Genomic DNA, 12,764 nt, shown 5'->3' with positions numbered 1-12,764 from the left:
TTTGCAGCCAAGCTTTTATCTGTTTCTGCCTGTTTTATTTCTTCATGTTAGACTACTTTATTCCTGTGCCCTGATGCATCTCATGCAATTGAAGATTAGTGGCATTATTTATCATTACTCTATAATGAGTCATAGGACATTCAGAAGGAAAAGGTATTCAATCATGCTTCCTCGCTGTGATCTTCTGCGCATTTAAGTCTGTCTATACTTAGTGTGCTTTAGACTTTGTGTTGGTGGATCTGCATGTCATGAGGTATCACAGCCGGATCTTGCTGCCTGTATTTTATGCCATTTCTGTGTTTTTAATTATATTAATATTTTTGGCTTTGTCAGTCTACTTGAACATTTTTTTTTTTTGCTGATCAGATGTGCTCTCTATTTCAAACTGGCCTGAATTTAATGTGAGAAAAAGAGAGACAAATGATGAGGATGACCTTCCTCTTTTGTGTGTTACAGGCGGCCATGCTCTCCGTGCTGGTCCTGCTCAGAGCCTCAGTCCTCTGGTGTCCCCATCTGAGGGCGAGTTAGCTGCTCCGCTCTCTCCCCCTTCCAGTTCCACCTTGGATGGTGTGGGTCCTCCATCCTCCACGTCTGCCACCCCGTCAGCTCCCCCCCCTCTCAAAGACAACCCCAGCCTGGCTGAGTTTGTCCCCATGCTTACACAGGGCTGGGCAGAGATCTTCATACGGAGACCGTCTGGTATGCAAACTGCACTGAATATCAACAACAAAAGAAAGAAAAGCAGGTTATCTGCAAATTGACAATAATCAGCAATACAAAATAGCATTTTTCGACTGTCATATCGATTTTTTTTCTTTCAGGCTACCCTTGGTTTTTTATTTGTTGCTGGACAATATAAAATTGTTCTTGCAGTACCTTGAAACCTGCACATGATCATTAATACCACAGTAAACATGCAGTCTGCTTTATTTTCTCTCTCTTCTTTCGTTTGTAGAAGTTAAAGTTTAACATTTTTTATCAAATCATTGTAATTAAAGAGCATCCTGATAGATTTGGGGTCTGGAAACTACTCCTTTGGTACTTAGCGTACTTAGAATTCACTAAAATAACCAATTTCACATTTGATTCAGTGTTTGTAGAAAGAGGAATGTAATACCATATGAATATAATGACTTTAATTTGACTAAAATGCAAATGCAGCTAAATTTGATTTTGTGTCTTATTACTGTTTCATACTGTTCTGATAATGTGAACTAATGTGAGTGGCTTCTTGGAGATAAATGATTTAAAAATCTTTGACATGCTACAAACCTTTGTATTTATGGGCAAAGATAATAAATCTGCCATTGTGTGGTCTTTTTACAGCAGATCACTGGTCTTACGTGTGTCTGTCTCTCTGTTGTCACAGGAAACACGAGCTGGCTGATGTGTCTGGAGAACCCACCCAGTCCCTTCTCCTCTGAGCTCGGCAACATGCCACTGCAGGAGCTCTCGAGTGTCCTCATGGCCATGGAGGGAGTGAAGGAGCCTCCCACCCAGACTGCCAGCGCTCCCGCCAGCACTGCAGCTCCTGCGCCGGCCTCCGCCCCGGAGCCCCTAACCCAAACACAGAGCAGCATTGGAGGGAAGGCCAACTTGATCCAGCGTTCCAACACTGGTGAGTCTGAGGAGAGAAAAGTGCTTCATCTTGTTAGTTTGTGTTGGTGGTTGTAATTGATCAGCAAACAAAATGTTCCGATCAAAATGTAACACAACAACACAGCCAGAATATTCAGCTACAGAGCAGAAAATCATAATGGATTGATAATCTCGTCCGCCTGATTGCCCGTCCTGGCTCCCCTTTAATGGACTGAGATGGATGCTAAATTGCCTGTAAACGCTCTATTTGAACCTGAAGGCAATCAATAAGCCAGCTTGGACTTGCTCAAGCTGCTTTGACAGGCTTTTGTTTTCTACCTCAAATGTCTTTTTTCGCCCAGTGGTCTGTGCTTTTGTTCATCTTCTCTTTCTCTGGTGCTCACCTGCCTCCAGTTGTACTTTTTCTTTCTTTACCCCATCAGCTCATCTTTTTTCCTCACTCTTAATATCTACATTTTTCTCATTGCCCTTCTGACTTTTTTACTTGTTCTGATTAGTTTGTTTTCATGTTTTTTTGTCCTCACAACCATGCTGGTTTCTGATTGGCTGCGGTGTCTTATGTGGCGTCATGTGCCACCAACCTGTCCTCTGGCCTCCTGCCTGCAGTGGGTGGCTCTCTCTGGTCTCTGGGTTCGGGCTCCTCTGCCCCCCCAGGCCCTCTGGCCCCGGGCAGGTTGCACAGGAGCATTTCCTGGGCAGGTACCGTCCACCACGTGTGCCCCCAAACCTCCCCCCTCCCTCCAGAAACACCTGGTGTAGTGTATTTCTTCTCACTTGCACAATCGAGCGGTCTGCCAGCACAAACTGGAATTTCATTATCAAATTTATTCTATTACATCCCCTCCACTGTAAGATGAAAATTGGAAGATCAAAAGACCAAAATATTGGTTTTCAAGGAATAGTTTGACATTTGGGACACTTTTTAAAAGAGACATACATAAGACGATAGATATTATAGATATATTATGATTAAACTGTTTTGCCAGTTAGCTTAGCATAAGGATATATGGAAAACAGGTGCAATCAGCGAGCCTGGCTCTGTCCAAAGGTAACTAAATGTTTCTGCATCTCTGGGGGTAACATCTTATTTGTTTAGTTTGCAAAAATAGCTATGCTAAGCTTAGCTAACCATCTTATGGTTCTGATTCAGTATTTAATGGAATGAAGGCAAAATAATTAAATCAGTCTTTTCATATACTAATAATAATCATCATGTTTTACTTTTCAAAATCGGTGTTACAAAGTACTTCACAAAAGCAGAAACATAAAACAAGTAAATCATTCAATCATAAGGGGAAAAATGGGAAAAACATCAGCAAGAAAGCAAATAAGTGTATTTCTCAAAATGTTGATTTCTTCCTTTAATTGTAACTGAGAAATACATTTCTTCATAATTTTGCAGCCCTCCCCTGCACATCTGTCAGATACCTCAGTTGTGCAAAAGCCCTGCTGTTTTGTACTCGGAAATTGTGCAAGTGAAAAATTGAGCGTTTCTTCTTTACCCTTCAGTCTTCTATTAACACGGGAGGGAGGGAGGGTCTGCGACAAGCGATGCCTGCACATGGATCAATCAGTCCAATGACACCAAATAAAGCTGGATTGTGATTTTTGACTCCTTCCCTGATTCATTTTTTGTTCCTAATCATCTTCTCTAACTCTGTTGTCACTGAAATATACTCCTGGGTTGACCTTTTAACCTTTGACCTTCTGATGTTGTCAACAGGAAAGCCCAGACCTCATCCCACTAACATGCTCTTCCTTACCTTACTGCTAGGCCAGTGGGGCGATGGAAAAAAATTGCAGTGCAGTTTTGAGGACCATCTCTCGAGTGTCACAAGACACCTGACTGCGTTGGCTTCTCCTTCTTCTCTGGTTGTAGAGAGGCTGATACAGGCCTGGTCTGGGCTGCTGTTGCAGTAGCTGGAGTGTGTTTGGGCCGAGATAACACGCAAAATAACCAAACAGATGCATGATGTAAAATCGAGTAGATGAAGCAGTGATGGACAGAAGCTGCTTGCTGCGTTGATCTGTCTTTGTCTCTGATCTCAGTGTTTGTAGGTTGGATTTACTAAAGGCCATGATATAAATGTCTGTTCATGTGTGTGTTTGCATCACCCACTTTGAGTTTGTTTGATCAACATGGATGAATCTGATTCTGTTTCTTGGTCTCTAGAATGTAGATTTTGAAAAGTGTGTGTGTGAGGTGTCAAAATTACTACTGGCGGCTGTGATGGAATTTTTTGTGTTCGTTGTGGGACTCTTACTCTTTGTATGTCTTTCTGGTTGTGTAACTAATAGTGGACGACACTGTGGTGTGTGTGTGTGTGACGGTGTGTTTGTGTGTAAGGGGGGGTGTCTTAAGTGTGTATCCACCTGTAACCCACGTGCTTGTTGCTGTGTCCTGCTGTAGACTCTGTGGTGGTGCTGGAGGAGGGCTCAGGCGTCCCCACAGCACACACCCCCTCTGATTGGCTGGAGAGTGAAGAGTTCGAGCCAATGATCTCGGATCCTATCTTCATGTCCGCAGACAAGTTCACAAAGGCCGCGCCAACTGGAGTGCTCAGCAGGGTAGGTGGTAGTTTTCTATACACATGTGTTGGGTTGTTTCGACTTGTTCGGACTCCATGTTGCAGGGATTTGCATTTCCACAATAACAGGGCTACCTGATCGAAGGTGTGCATTTTAAATAATGATGCTTCGGTACTTGTCAACAGAGGGCTGTAAAAATATTTCCTCTCCACAGTATTATGGAAGAATGTCCTGTTGACAAAGCTCTGCTATTTTGGTGATAAATACATCTTTTTCTATGAATTATACAAAATAAATATCCACTGTTATTTTTACTATGAAGCAGTAAAATTAGGAAATGTGTACTACAGCATGGTAAACAATACAGACTAATATATACTAATTATATCGGCTAAGTAGAGATTAAACACCACCTATGCTCATTTTAAGCAGGTTTTCCCATCTTTTCTCTTGTATAATAGGCAGCAACCTACCAGTGTTTTATTCTGCACTTACAGACCTACACTGAGGTTATATAAGTTTTAGCAATAAGCTTGTCTGCTAAAAAATGCTAAACCATCCTTAAGGTCCTTTTAAAGTCTTTACCCTGCTGTTTATTTTATTTTAAACTGTATATTTATTCAGATTTTACAAAAGGGTATAAGACATACAATACATATAAACCACTAAAATCCCCGAAAAAGCAAAATAAGAAAAGACAAACAAACAAACAAACAAGGACAAAGCTGGTTGTACAATACCATGACAATGCTATTGCACCATTAGTACATATCTCAACATGGATGCATACAAACAAGGTGAGTAGCACCTTTTGTGCTTGGTTACTAGTCAGTCTCCATCAAGCTGGGCCGGATGGTCCAGAGATGGCTGCCAAATCTTATAGAAAACCCTAAGTTTGTTCAATAGGCCATATCTGACTCTCTCTATGTGTATCACACCTGTCAGTTCTGACAGCCACTCCTGAAAAGTGGGCACAGTTTCTGATTTCCACAGTCTTAAGATCAATCTCTTAGCAATTATCACACCATACATAAAAGTATTTTACAGAGTGGCCTTGGTTCCGCAGGGACAGGGAATATCCAAACAACGCTATGTTAGGATCGGGTTTAAACTCACTGCCGTACATTTCAGAGAACCACTTGAATATTTCACTCCAAAAATTATACAGGTTTGGACATGTCCAGAAAAGGGGGGCAAGAGAGCCCTCAACTGATTTACATCGATCACATAAGGGAGAAATAGCAGGGTAAGTTCTATGTAACTTAGAATAATGACGCCTATGCATTAACTGGAACTGAATTACCTGATGTCTGACATTCACAGAGCAGCATCGGATTCTGCTGAGGCTCTCCCCCCAAACAATATCATCAATCTGTATCCCCAACTCCTCCTCCCAAGCTGTCTTAGTAGAATGTGTGTCGAAATTAGTCTGATCAGAAAATATCTTAACAAAATCAGAAATAAAATGTTTTGAATCTGGGGGGCCCAGCAAATGCGTATAACACCTTTTTTCTTCAGGAAGATGCTCAAAGTTAGACATACTCTGGCGGTTTCTAATTTGTAAATGCCTAAAAAAGTGTGTTGATGGGATAGAGAACCTTTCTTTTAATTGGGAGAATGCAGCGAACTGTTAATGTACAAACATTTTATAGTGACAACGCCCTTCTGCCTCCAGCTGTCAAATGTTGCATCTGCGAGAGATGGAAGAAATGCATGATTACAGTAAACTGGAGCATGGATGGTGGTGTCTGACAATCTAGTCTTTCTAATTTGCTGCCAAATTTTCAAGCAGTTCAAAATAATTCTGTTATGCAGCTTTGTGTTTGCAGGCAGACCAGGTGCTGAAAAGAGAAGTGCTGGAAGTGAACTATTTATGATGCTTTTCTTTTCAATGGCAACCCAAGCAGGAGTATCACTTGAGACCTCCATTGTATAACCCTGGTGTTTATTGAAATCACCTCCAATCTTTCTCTTCCAGTCCTCCTCTACCTCCAGTCAAGATGATGAAAAGTCAACGCTGGAGGAGGTGAGCGAGGGAGCGATTCCCATTGATCAGCCAACCATGGGACCGTCCACTCCAGGCAGCCAGGGGCCCGAGCTGCCCTTCCAGACCCACACTCAGTCCCAGGGACATGGACTGAACAAGTCCAGTTCCTCTCCGGAGCTCCAAACCTTACCCGAAGCCTTCTCCAAGGCCGCTATAGAGTCGGAGACTGTACCAGGAGACACGTCATTGCCCAGAGCACCTTCAGAGGGCAAGCCTCAGGCACAGCAGCCTCACTTTGAGAAAGAGAAGGTGGAGGGAAGCACAGGAGGGGACGTTAATGGAGGTCAGAGTCAAGGGGGTGAAGGCCCTGGTGTAATGTCGTCTCAAAGTGGAGGAGCAAGGATGAGGTTGGAGTTTCCAGCAGCACCTGCGCAACCTGGACCCATTTCCCCCAGCGGAGGCCACCGACCCCGGGGTCACACCATCTCTGTGTCGGCCCCCTCCTCCAGGAGGGAGAGAAGAACAGAGAGGGACTCGTACCACAGTCGACCCGGACCCAGCACCACGGAGAAGATCTCTGGACTGAGCCCCAGGTACTCAGACATTTACACATGCCTCCGTCGCCTGTTTCTGCCAAGTCACTGACACAATGTGTTACATCAGTAAACTAATCTCTGCGCCACTGCTGTGATCCAGAGAGGCAAAGAACATTTTAATTACAACCCTGTTTTAAATAGAAAGATTAGTTGAGATGATGATGAATAATAATCTGAAATTGCAGGTTTGAATCTGTACAGCATTTTCAATGACGAGATTATAAACTGCTCCCCAAAACCTGGAATGGATTATAGTCTATATATACCGAGCTGGATTTGCTCTTATTTTTATGACATCAGTTAGTTGTATTTTTATACCTTATAGAATCCAGTGCCTATGAGTCACAAATCTGTTATGTGTTTTACATGATGGGAACAAACTAAAATCAACATCTAGGTTAAAAGCTTTTATTAAACACTTATTTTTAAAAAAAATCTCCTCTAGCTTCGTCTTCCTCCAGCTCTACCACTCTCCTTTCTTTGGGAATGAAGCCAACAAGCCGCTGCTGCTGCCCAAAACTCAGGTAAATTGGCCTCAATGTGTGTGACTAACCTGGAGTCTGCTCCAGCACATTTTAAACAGCATTGTTCATGAAGTTTATTCTCTGTGGTAGGTGATTGACCGTGCTGTGAAGGTTCTGGACCAGATGCCTCCTTATGACACCCACAAGATTGGAGTGGTGTTTGTCGGAGCTGGTCAGGTGAGAACACACATCTCATTGCTGTGTTAATTAAATACTACTGTCAGATAGTTCTTCTAATCTCTGACCCTGCACCTTCATCCTCTCCACTCTCTTCAGGTTAGCAATGAGGTCGCCATCCTGTCAAATGAGTACGGTTCAAACCGGTACGCTGCCTTCTTAACGGGCTTGGGCAAATTAATCCACCTAAAAGACTGCGACCCCGACCAGATCTTCCTCGGAGGGCTCGACCAGTATGGAGACGACGGAGAGTTCACTTACTGCTGGCATGACGACATCATGCAGGGTGAGTGCAGGGAAAACGGTGGCATTAATTTTAATGTAGTAATTATTTCTTTTCCACAGGCAGTCTGTTTATTATTAATGAACTTGTGTCTGTGCAGCGATCTTTCACATAGCCACACTGATGCCAAACAGGGAGAGCGACAAGGGCTGCTGCAACAAAAAGCGCCACATCGGCAATGATTTTGTCATGGTGGTGTACAATGACTCTGGAGAGGAGTACAAACTGGGCACCATTAAGGTACATACACACACATGCATTGTGTGAATGCGTATGAAATCTGCAGTATACGTTTTCAACTTCAACGCTGACATTTTGACTTTTTTCCTCCTGTTAGGGTCAGTTTAACTTTGTAGAAGTCATCATAAAACCGTTGGACTATGAATGTAACCTGGTCACCCTCCAGTGCCGCAAAGGTGAGCTGCGATCTGCATTTTGTCAGACCTCGTTTAACGCCAACGCTGACTTTTGTTCAACTTGTACTCCATCTCCTGCTTTCTTTCAGATCTGGAGGGGTTAGTAGACACGACGGTGGCAAAAATCGTTTCCGACCGAAACCTTCCTCTCCTTGTCAGACAAATGGCTCTGCATGCCAATGTAAGTCCTCCCCTTATCTCTCCCTTGCACAGCTCATCACACACACTCTCTTACTTGTCTCTGTCTGCCCACAGATGGCCTCTTTGGTGCATCAGTACAGAGCCAACCCCTCAGACGCTTACGCCTCCAAGTGGTTGGCCAGATTACGACACATTAAGAGGATCAGGACCAGGGTAAGAAAGCACACAAAGGAGTAAATTGTGCATCACTGTCACTACTTTTAGTCATGATATTTTTCATTTGCCGCCTCATAAATTTCATCCATCTTGACGTCTCTGTGCTCTGTCTCAGGCCCAGGAAGACATCCAGTCTCGCTCGACCCCCGGCATCTCTCTGACCCAGGGACACGCGCAGCAGAACAAGTCGTTCCAGCAGAGCACGCCGGCAGCAAGTCAAGAGGCCCCCGGGCAGAGGAAAAGACTTGTTTCTACGGTGGACGATTTCACTGATTTCGTTTAAAATATTTTGTCTTGGCGTGCACAAACAAACACACACACACACACACACACACACACACACACACCTGCCTTAGAGCTGAGGTGAGTTTACTTACACCTCTCTGCGTGGGAAAATTCAGGGTGACACTGATTTTGACTTAAAACCAATTGGGACTTTGTATTGGAAAACTCCTGAGCTTCACGGTATTATAAAGGCTTATTTTGTGACGAAGTATTGATATGTGAAGACAGTCATTTCTGCATATTTTTTGACAAAAATTTTGAAATGCTAATGCTTTGCACTTTTAAGGTCTAATCATGATGCTTCTGATATGCAACATGAGATGAGTAAATTTGTACAGAACACTACATTTGAGAGCAGGGTGTGTTTGTGTGTAAATATGTGTGAAATAAAAACATGAAAAAGCTTGATTTGTGCTTTTTGAGGCAGACCAAGAACCTGCAGGGAAGGCGGGAGAGAGACCATTTCATTATGCACAGTTCAGCTGTCAAAATCTTTATTCGACTTTGTCAAGTGCAAAAGCAGGAGAAGTGCTACAGCTGCAAAATACAGATATGAGATAACGAAGAGGAGCAAAGACAAATTGTTTCTGTAACACCTTTTCTAAACAAAATGCATCGAACGTCATGAAGATACAGCTAGAGGACAAGAAGGGAGGCTTTGGCACTATCTTGTTAACACATCGTACACAGCGCAGGAACATGAAGGCCAATAGAGGCGTTAAATGTTGACTGCTAAGCCTCCTGTGGTTTAAGTGTCATATTGTGAACAAAGATTCAGATTAAATAGATTAGTAACTTTGGCTGTAGTGCTTCAGTTAGACTGGAGAAATATAACACTTTGGGGTTTTTTAACACCAGTGCCTGACCTATGCTTATGCCACTGCAGCACATGAACAATACTGATCATGAAAAGCAAAAATATATACACCACGAAGCACCAATATATACAGAAATGTACACACACAGATGAAGCAGGGTCTTTTTGTGACTTTTGCAACATAACTGGGCAGGAAGAGGGTGGGATGATGTTTCAAAATAAAAACATTTAAGGGTGTAAGCGTTTGCTTTATGACGTGTAACTACGGCATTTGAGTGGATGGAGAAGAAAAAGGACTTTGGTATGCTGACACATGAACTTCCCAGCTTCTGGCTGAGAGAATAAGTAAACTGAAGTCAAAGTCAATGGCCTGATTTAACAACAAAATCTATTATTTACTTAGTTTATTGAAAAACACCTTCTTTGTCCCCAGTTTTGGTTTTCCTGGTTGTTTTTCCAGGTTTTGGGGAAAAGGGTGGGTTCCCTGAGATCTGCCCACTGGACACAGGAAGTACGCATGTTGATCAAAGTAAGACATAAAAAACAAAGCTACTGAGAGCAGACAAAAGCACAAACGAAACTACTAGCTATGGCTTCAACACCTCGATAATACTTATTAGGATGTGTCTATAATGTAGCTGTTAAAGATATGGAAATAAAACAGGACACACAAGAGTTAAATATGGCCTTGAATATCAGCTCCATTAGGAAATAAAGTGCTAAGTACAAAATGTATGAATTAATCGCTCGACGTGGTAAAACTCGGAATGCATAAATGATGCGAAAGCTTTGGCAACGCTTATAGTTTAAGATACAGTATGAGTGAAGCTTTCTTCTATTGGTTTGGACACCAAGCTTATTACTTTTCACCACACCTCGCCGACACAAACAGTCCACATCAGAACAAAAGTGCTTTTAAATCACAACCATAATGAACACAACACATTTAAAACAAAACAAAACAAAACAAAACATTTTGAAAAGGTAATCAGACTGGGAGTCATTATAGCTTTATGATGGGAGAACGTGTGTAAATGTTCAGTAAATCCTTTCTGCTTCCTTAACATTAATCTCCATCTCGCTGACGCGCCTACTCTACTCTGTTCTGCACTACTACCACTTGCTGCACCTCCTTCATGTCACTACCTTTGTATTGTTTCTCCACACTGGACGGTTATTTCTGCACCCTGAAAAACTGGCTGCTGGCACCCCAACAACCTGTGTGTGTGTGTGTGTGTGTGTGTATGTGTGCTTGATTGTGTTTTTCTCGGCACAGTTAGCGCGTCTGTGCCTACAGTGTTATTTCTATGCATGTGTTTACCTGCGTGTGCGTATATCTGTGGATCCATAAGACATTTTCAGACAGGCCACAAAAAGTACCCACGGTGACCAAAATATAAAAAATATAAAAATATGTAGACAGACAACATTACTGAGAAACTGATTTTTCTGAGATACACAAAAAGACTGATTGCATCGTCGGCTTTCAGTTGGTTTGGGTGAGCACGCTCGTGTGCTCCTGTCAGCGGCCCGCTGTGACCTCCAGGGTCACTGCGGGTCAGGTTTTCGTCCAGGGAGATAAAAGGAGTGAAGAGCATTTCTTGGCTTCAGCGTTGAAATGTACAGGGCTGACTAAACCAGCTCTGTTAGCATCTGGTGACCTGCACCTGGTTCCTAACAGAACTGGACTTTTGGATTTGGACATATCGCTGTGAAGTCTTATTTTATTGCTTTCTGTTCATCTTTCAACACCCCAAACAGCTCGTCTCTGTATTTCTTCTTGTTTGTCCTGTTACTGTCCCATCACTATTTCCTCTCCTTCCACGGGGTTTAGAGAGGGGCGCCTGGGGACAAAACCGGCTGTCCCCGCCCTCCTCTCGTCCTCAACCCAACGTTCACTCTCTCATTCCTTTGCTCCAATGTTTGTCCTCAGGATTTGGGGTGCGCAGGGCCCTGCCGGTCTAGGTTGGGGTGCACCTTGTTTTTGAGCGGCGGGGGTTTGCGTTTTCGCTTGCGCGTGGGGATAGTGGTGGTGTGAGCTGGGTGGTTGAACAGGCTGGAGGAAGGGAGGGTCTCTCTCTCTGTGGGGGGGTCCCAGTCCCGGCTAATGGGCATAGGCGCCGGTGTAGACGGCAGGGATGGGGTGGGAGCTGGGGTACATGGAGGTGCAGTGGGAGTTTTGGTGTTTTGGTGAGTGTTTGCTGATGAGTCAGAGGCGGGCTTGTCTACGACTGGTGTGGGTGGAGGTGCACTGACAGAAGGTTTGGCTGACGCTTGAGGAGTCGGTGTATGTGTAGTGGCAGAAGCTGGTCTTGGCTTTAAGAAGGGAACAGGTGTAGCTGCTGGAGTCTTTTTGGGGTTGGCGACAGTGTTTCTACAGTCTTTTGGAAGTTCACTTTTTTCCGTCTTTTTCCCCTTTTTGCTCCCTTTGTGTTTTTCTTTGCCACCTTTCCGTTCCCTCCATCCAGCAGAGTCCTTGTCCTCACCCCTCCCTCTCTGTCCCGCCTCGCTCTTCCCTTCCTGACCACCACCACCACCACCACCACCTCCACCTCTCTCTCTCCCTCTACGCCTCCTTTTCCTCTGGGCACGCTCCAGTCTGCACTCGATGTGGTACAGATCCTCTGTTGCCACGTTGACGCGGTCAAGCTGTTGCAGCAGGGCGTCCAGGGTGGGGAGGAGCCTCCTCAGAGACGCTTCGGTCTCTGCTGTCTCCCTCCAGCTGGTACTTCCCATCACAACTCCTGGACCGAGCCCTAAACCCAGGCCCAGCCCGAGACCCAGGCCGATACCCGGAGCTTCAGTCAGGCTGCAGGGGCTGGAGGAAGCCGGGCGCCACGATGCCTCAGAGCCCACATCAACGCTGTCTGGTGTGGGAGGGGAGTCAGGACCATCCAGTGGTGGCAAGCACAGAGACTTACAGTCGCTAGTGGAGGACGAACGGGACGGTGGCAGCTCCATCCCCTCAAAACGCACCTTATGACGAAACTGAGAAGAGAATTAAGGTGGAAAAAGAGAAGATAAAAGAGAGGGGGAGAGTGTGAGAGTTAATACATGAGTAGTACCAGCGATGTAGTCCATAATTAACCATCTTTTATCATTGTCCATATAAAATCTGTAAAATCTTTGTGAAAATAGGTCAAACTTGTGTGTTTCCTCTCCAAAATAGACACGCCGGCTGTAGATATGTAAAA

General features: G+C 44.1%; 2 protein-coding genes across 6 annotated transcripts in view; one reads left to right on the top strand and one right to left on the bottom strand.

Moving 5' to 3' along the window:
- The window catches only part of tsc2 (TSC complex subunit 2), a 39,860-nt gene extending 30,702 nt beyond the window's left edge, over nucleotides 1-9,158 (top strand). For 4 of the 5 annotated variants that reach the window (XM_030423494.1, XM_030423478.1, XM_030423487.1 and 1 more), the window contains 13 exons: nucleotides 457-699; nucleotides 1,370-1,618; nucleotides 2,206-2,298; nucleotides 4,010-4,167; nucleotides 6,107-6,708; nucleotides 7,157-7,235; nucleotides 7,326-7,412; nucleotides 7,512-7,698; nucleotides 7,796-7,935; nucleotides 8,033-8,111; nucleotides 8,201-8,292; nucleotides 8,367-8,465; nucleotides 8,584-9,158. In XM_030423494.1, coding sequence (XP_030279354.1) covers nucleotides 457-699; nucleotides 1,370-1,618; nucleotides 2,206-2,298; nucleotides 4,010-4,167; nucleotides 6,107-6,708; nucleotides 7,157-7,235; nucleotides 7,326-7,412; nucleotides 7,512-7,698; nucleotides 7,796-7,935; nucleotides 8,033-8,111; nucleotides 8,201-8,292; nucleotides 8,367-8,465; nucleotides 8,584-8,751 — 2,276 coding nt within the window. In that variant the 3' untranslated portion in view covers nucleotides 8,752-9,158. The remainder of the gene's footprint in view (nucleotides 1-456; nucleotides 700-1,369; nucleotides 1,619-2,205; nucleotides 2,299-4,009; nucleotides 4,168-6,106; nucleotides 6,709-7,156; nucleotides 7,236-7,325; nucleotides 7,413-7,511; nucleotides 7,699-7,795; nucleotides 7,936-8,032; nucleotides 8,112-8,200; nucleotides 8,293-8,366; nucleotides 8,466-8,583) is intronic. The other variant, XM_030423502.1, reaches the window with a different exon arrangement.
- A 67-nt stretch (nucleotides 9,159-9,225) lies between these two features.
- pkd1a (polycystic kidney disease 1a) overlaps nucleotides 9,226-12,764 on the bottom strand; it is a 76,577-nt gene continuing 73,038 nt past the window's right edge. The window contains exon 56 of the mRNA XM_030423466.1: nucleotides 9,226-12,558. Within this exon, the coding sequence (XP_030279326.1) occupies nucleotides 11,500-12,558 (1,059 nt within the window). The 3' untranslated portion in view covers nucleotides 9,226-11,499. The remainder of the gene's footprint in view (nucleotides 12,559-12,764) is intronic.

The sequence above is a fragment of the Sparus aurata genome, chromosome 1 (assembly GCF_900880675.1).
Source record: "Sparus aurata chromosome 1, fSpaAur1.1, whole genome shotgun sequence".
NCBI classification, from domain to species: Eukaryota; Metazoa; Chordata; class Actinopteri; order Spariformes; family Sparidae; genus Sparus; species Sparus aurata.
Note: the sequence above shows the minus strand (reverse complement) of the source record. Positions and strands in the feature narration are given on the sequence as shown.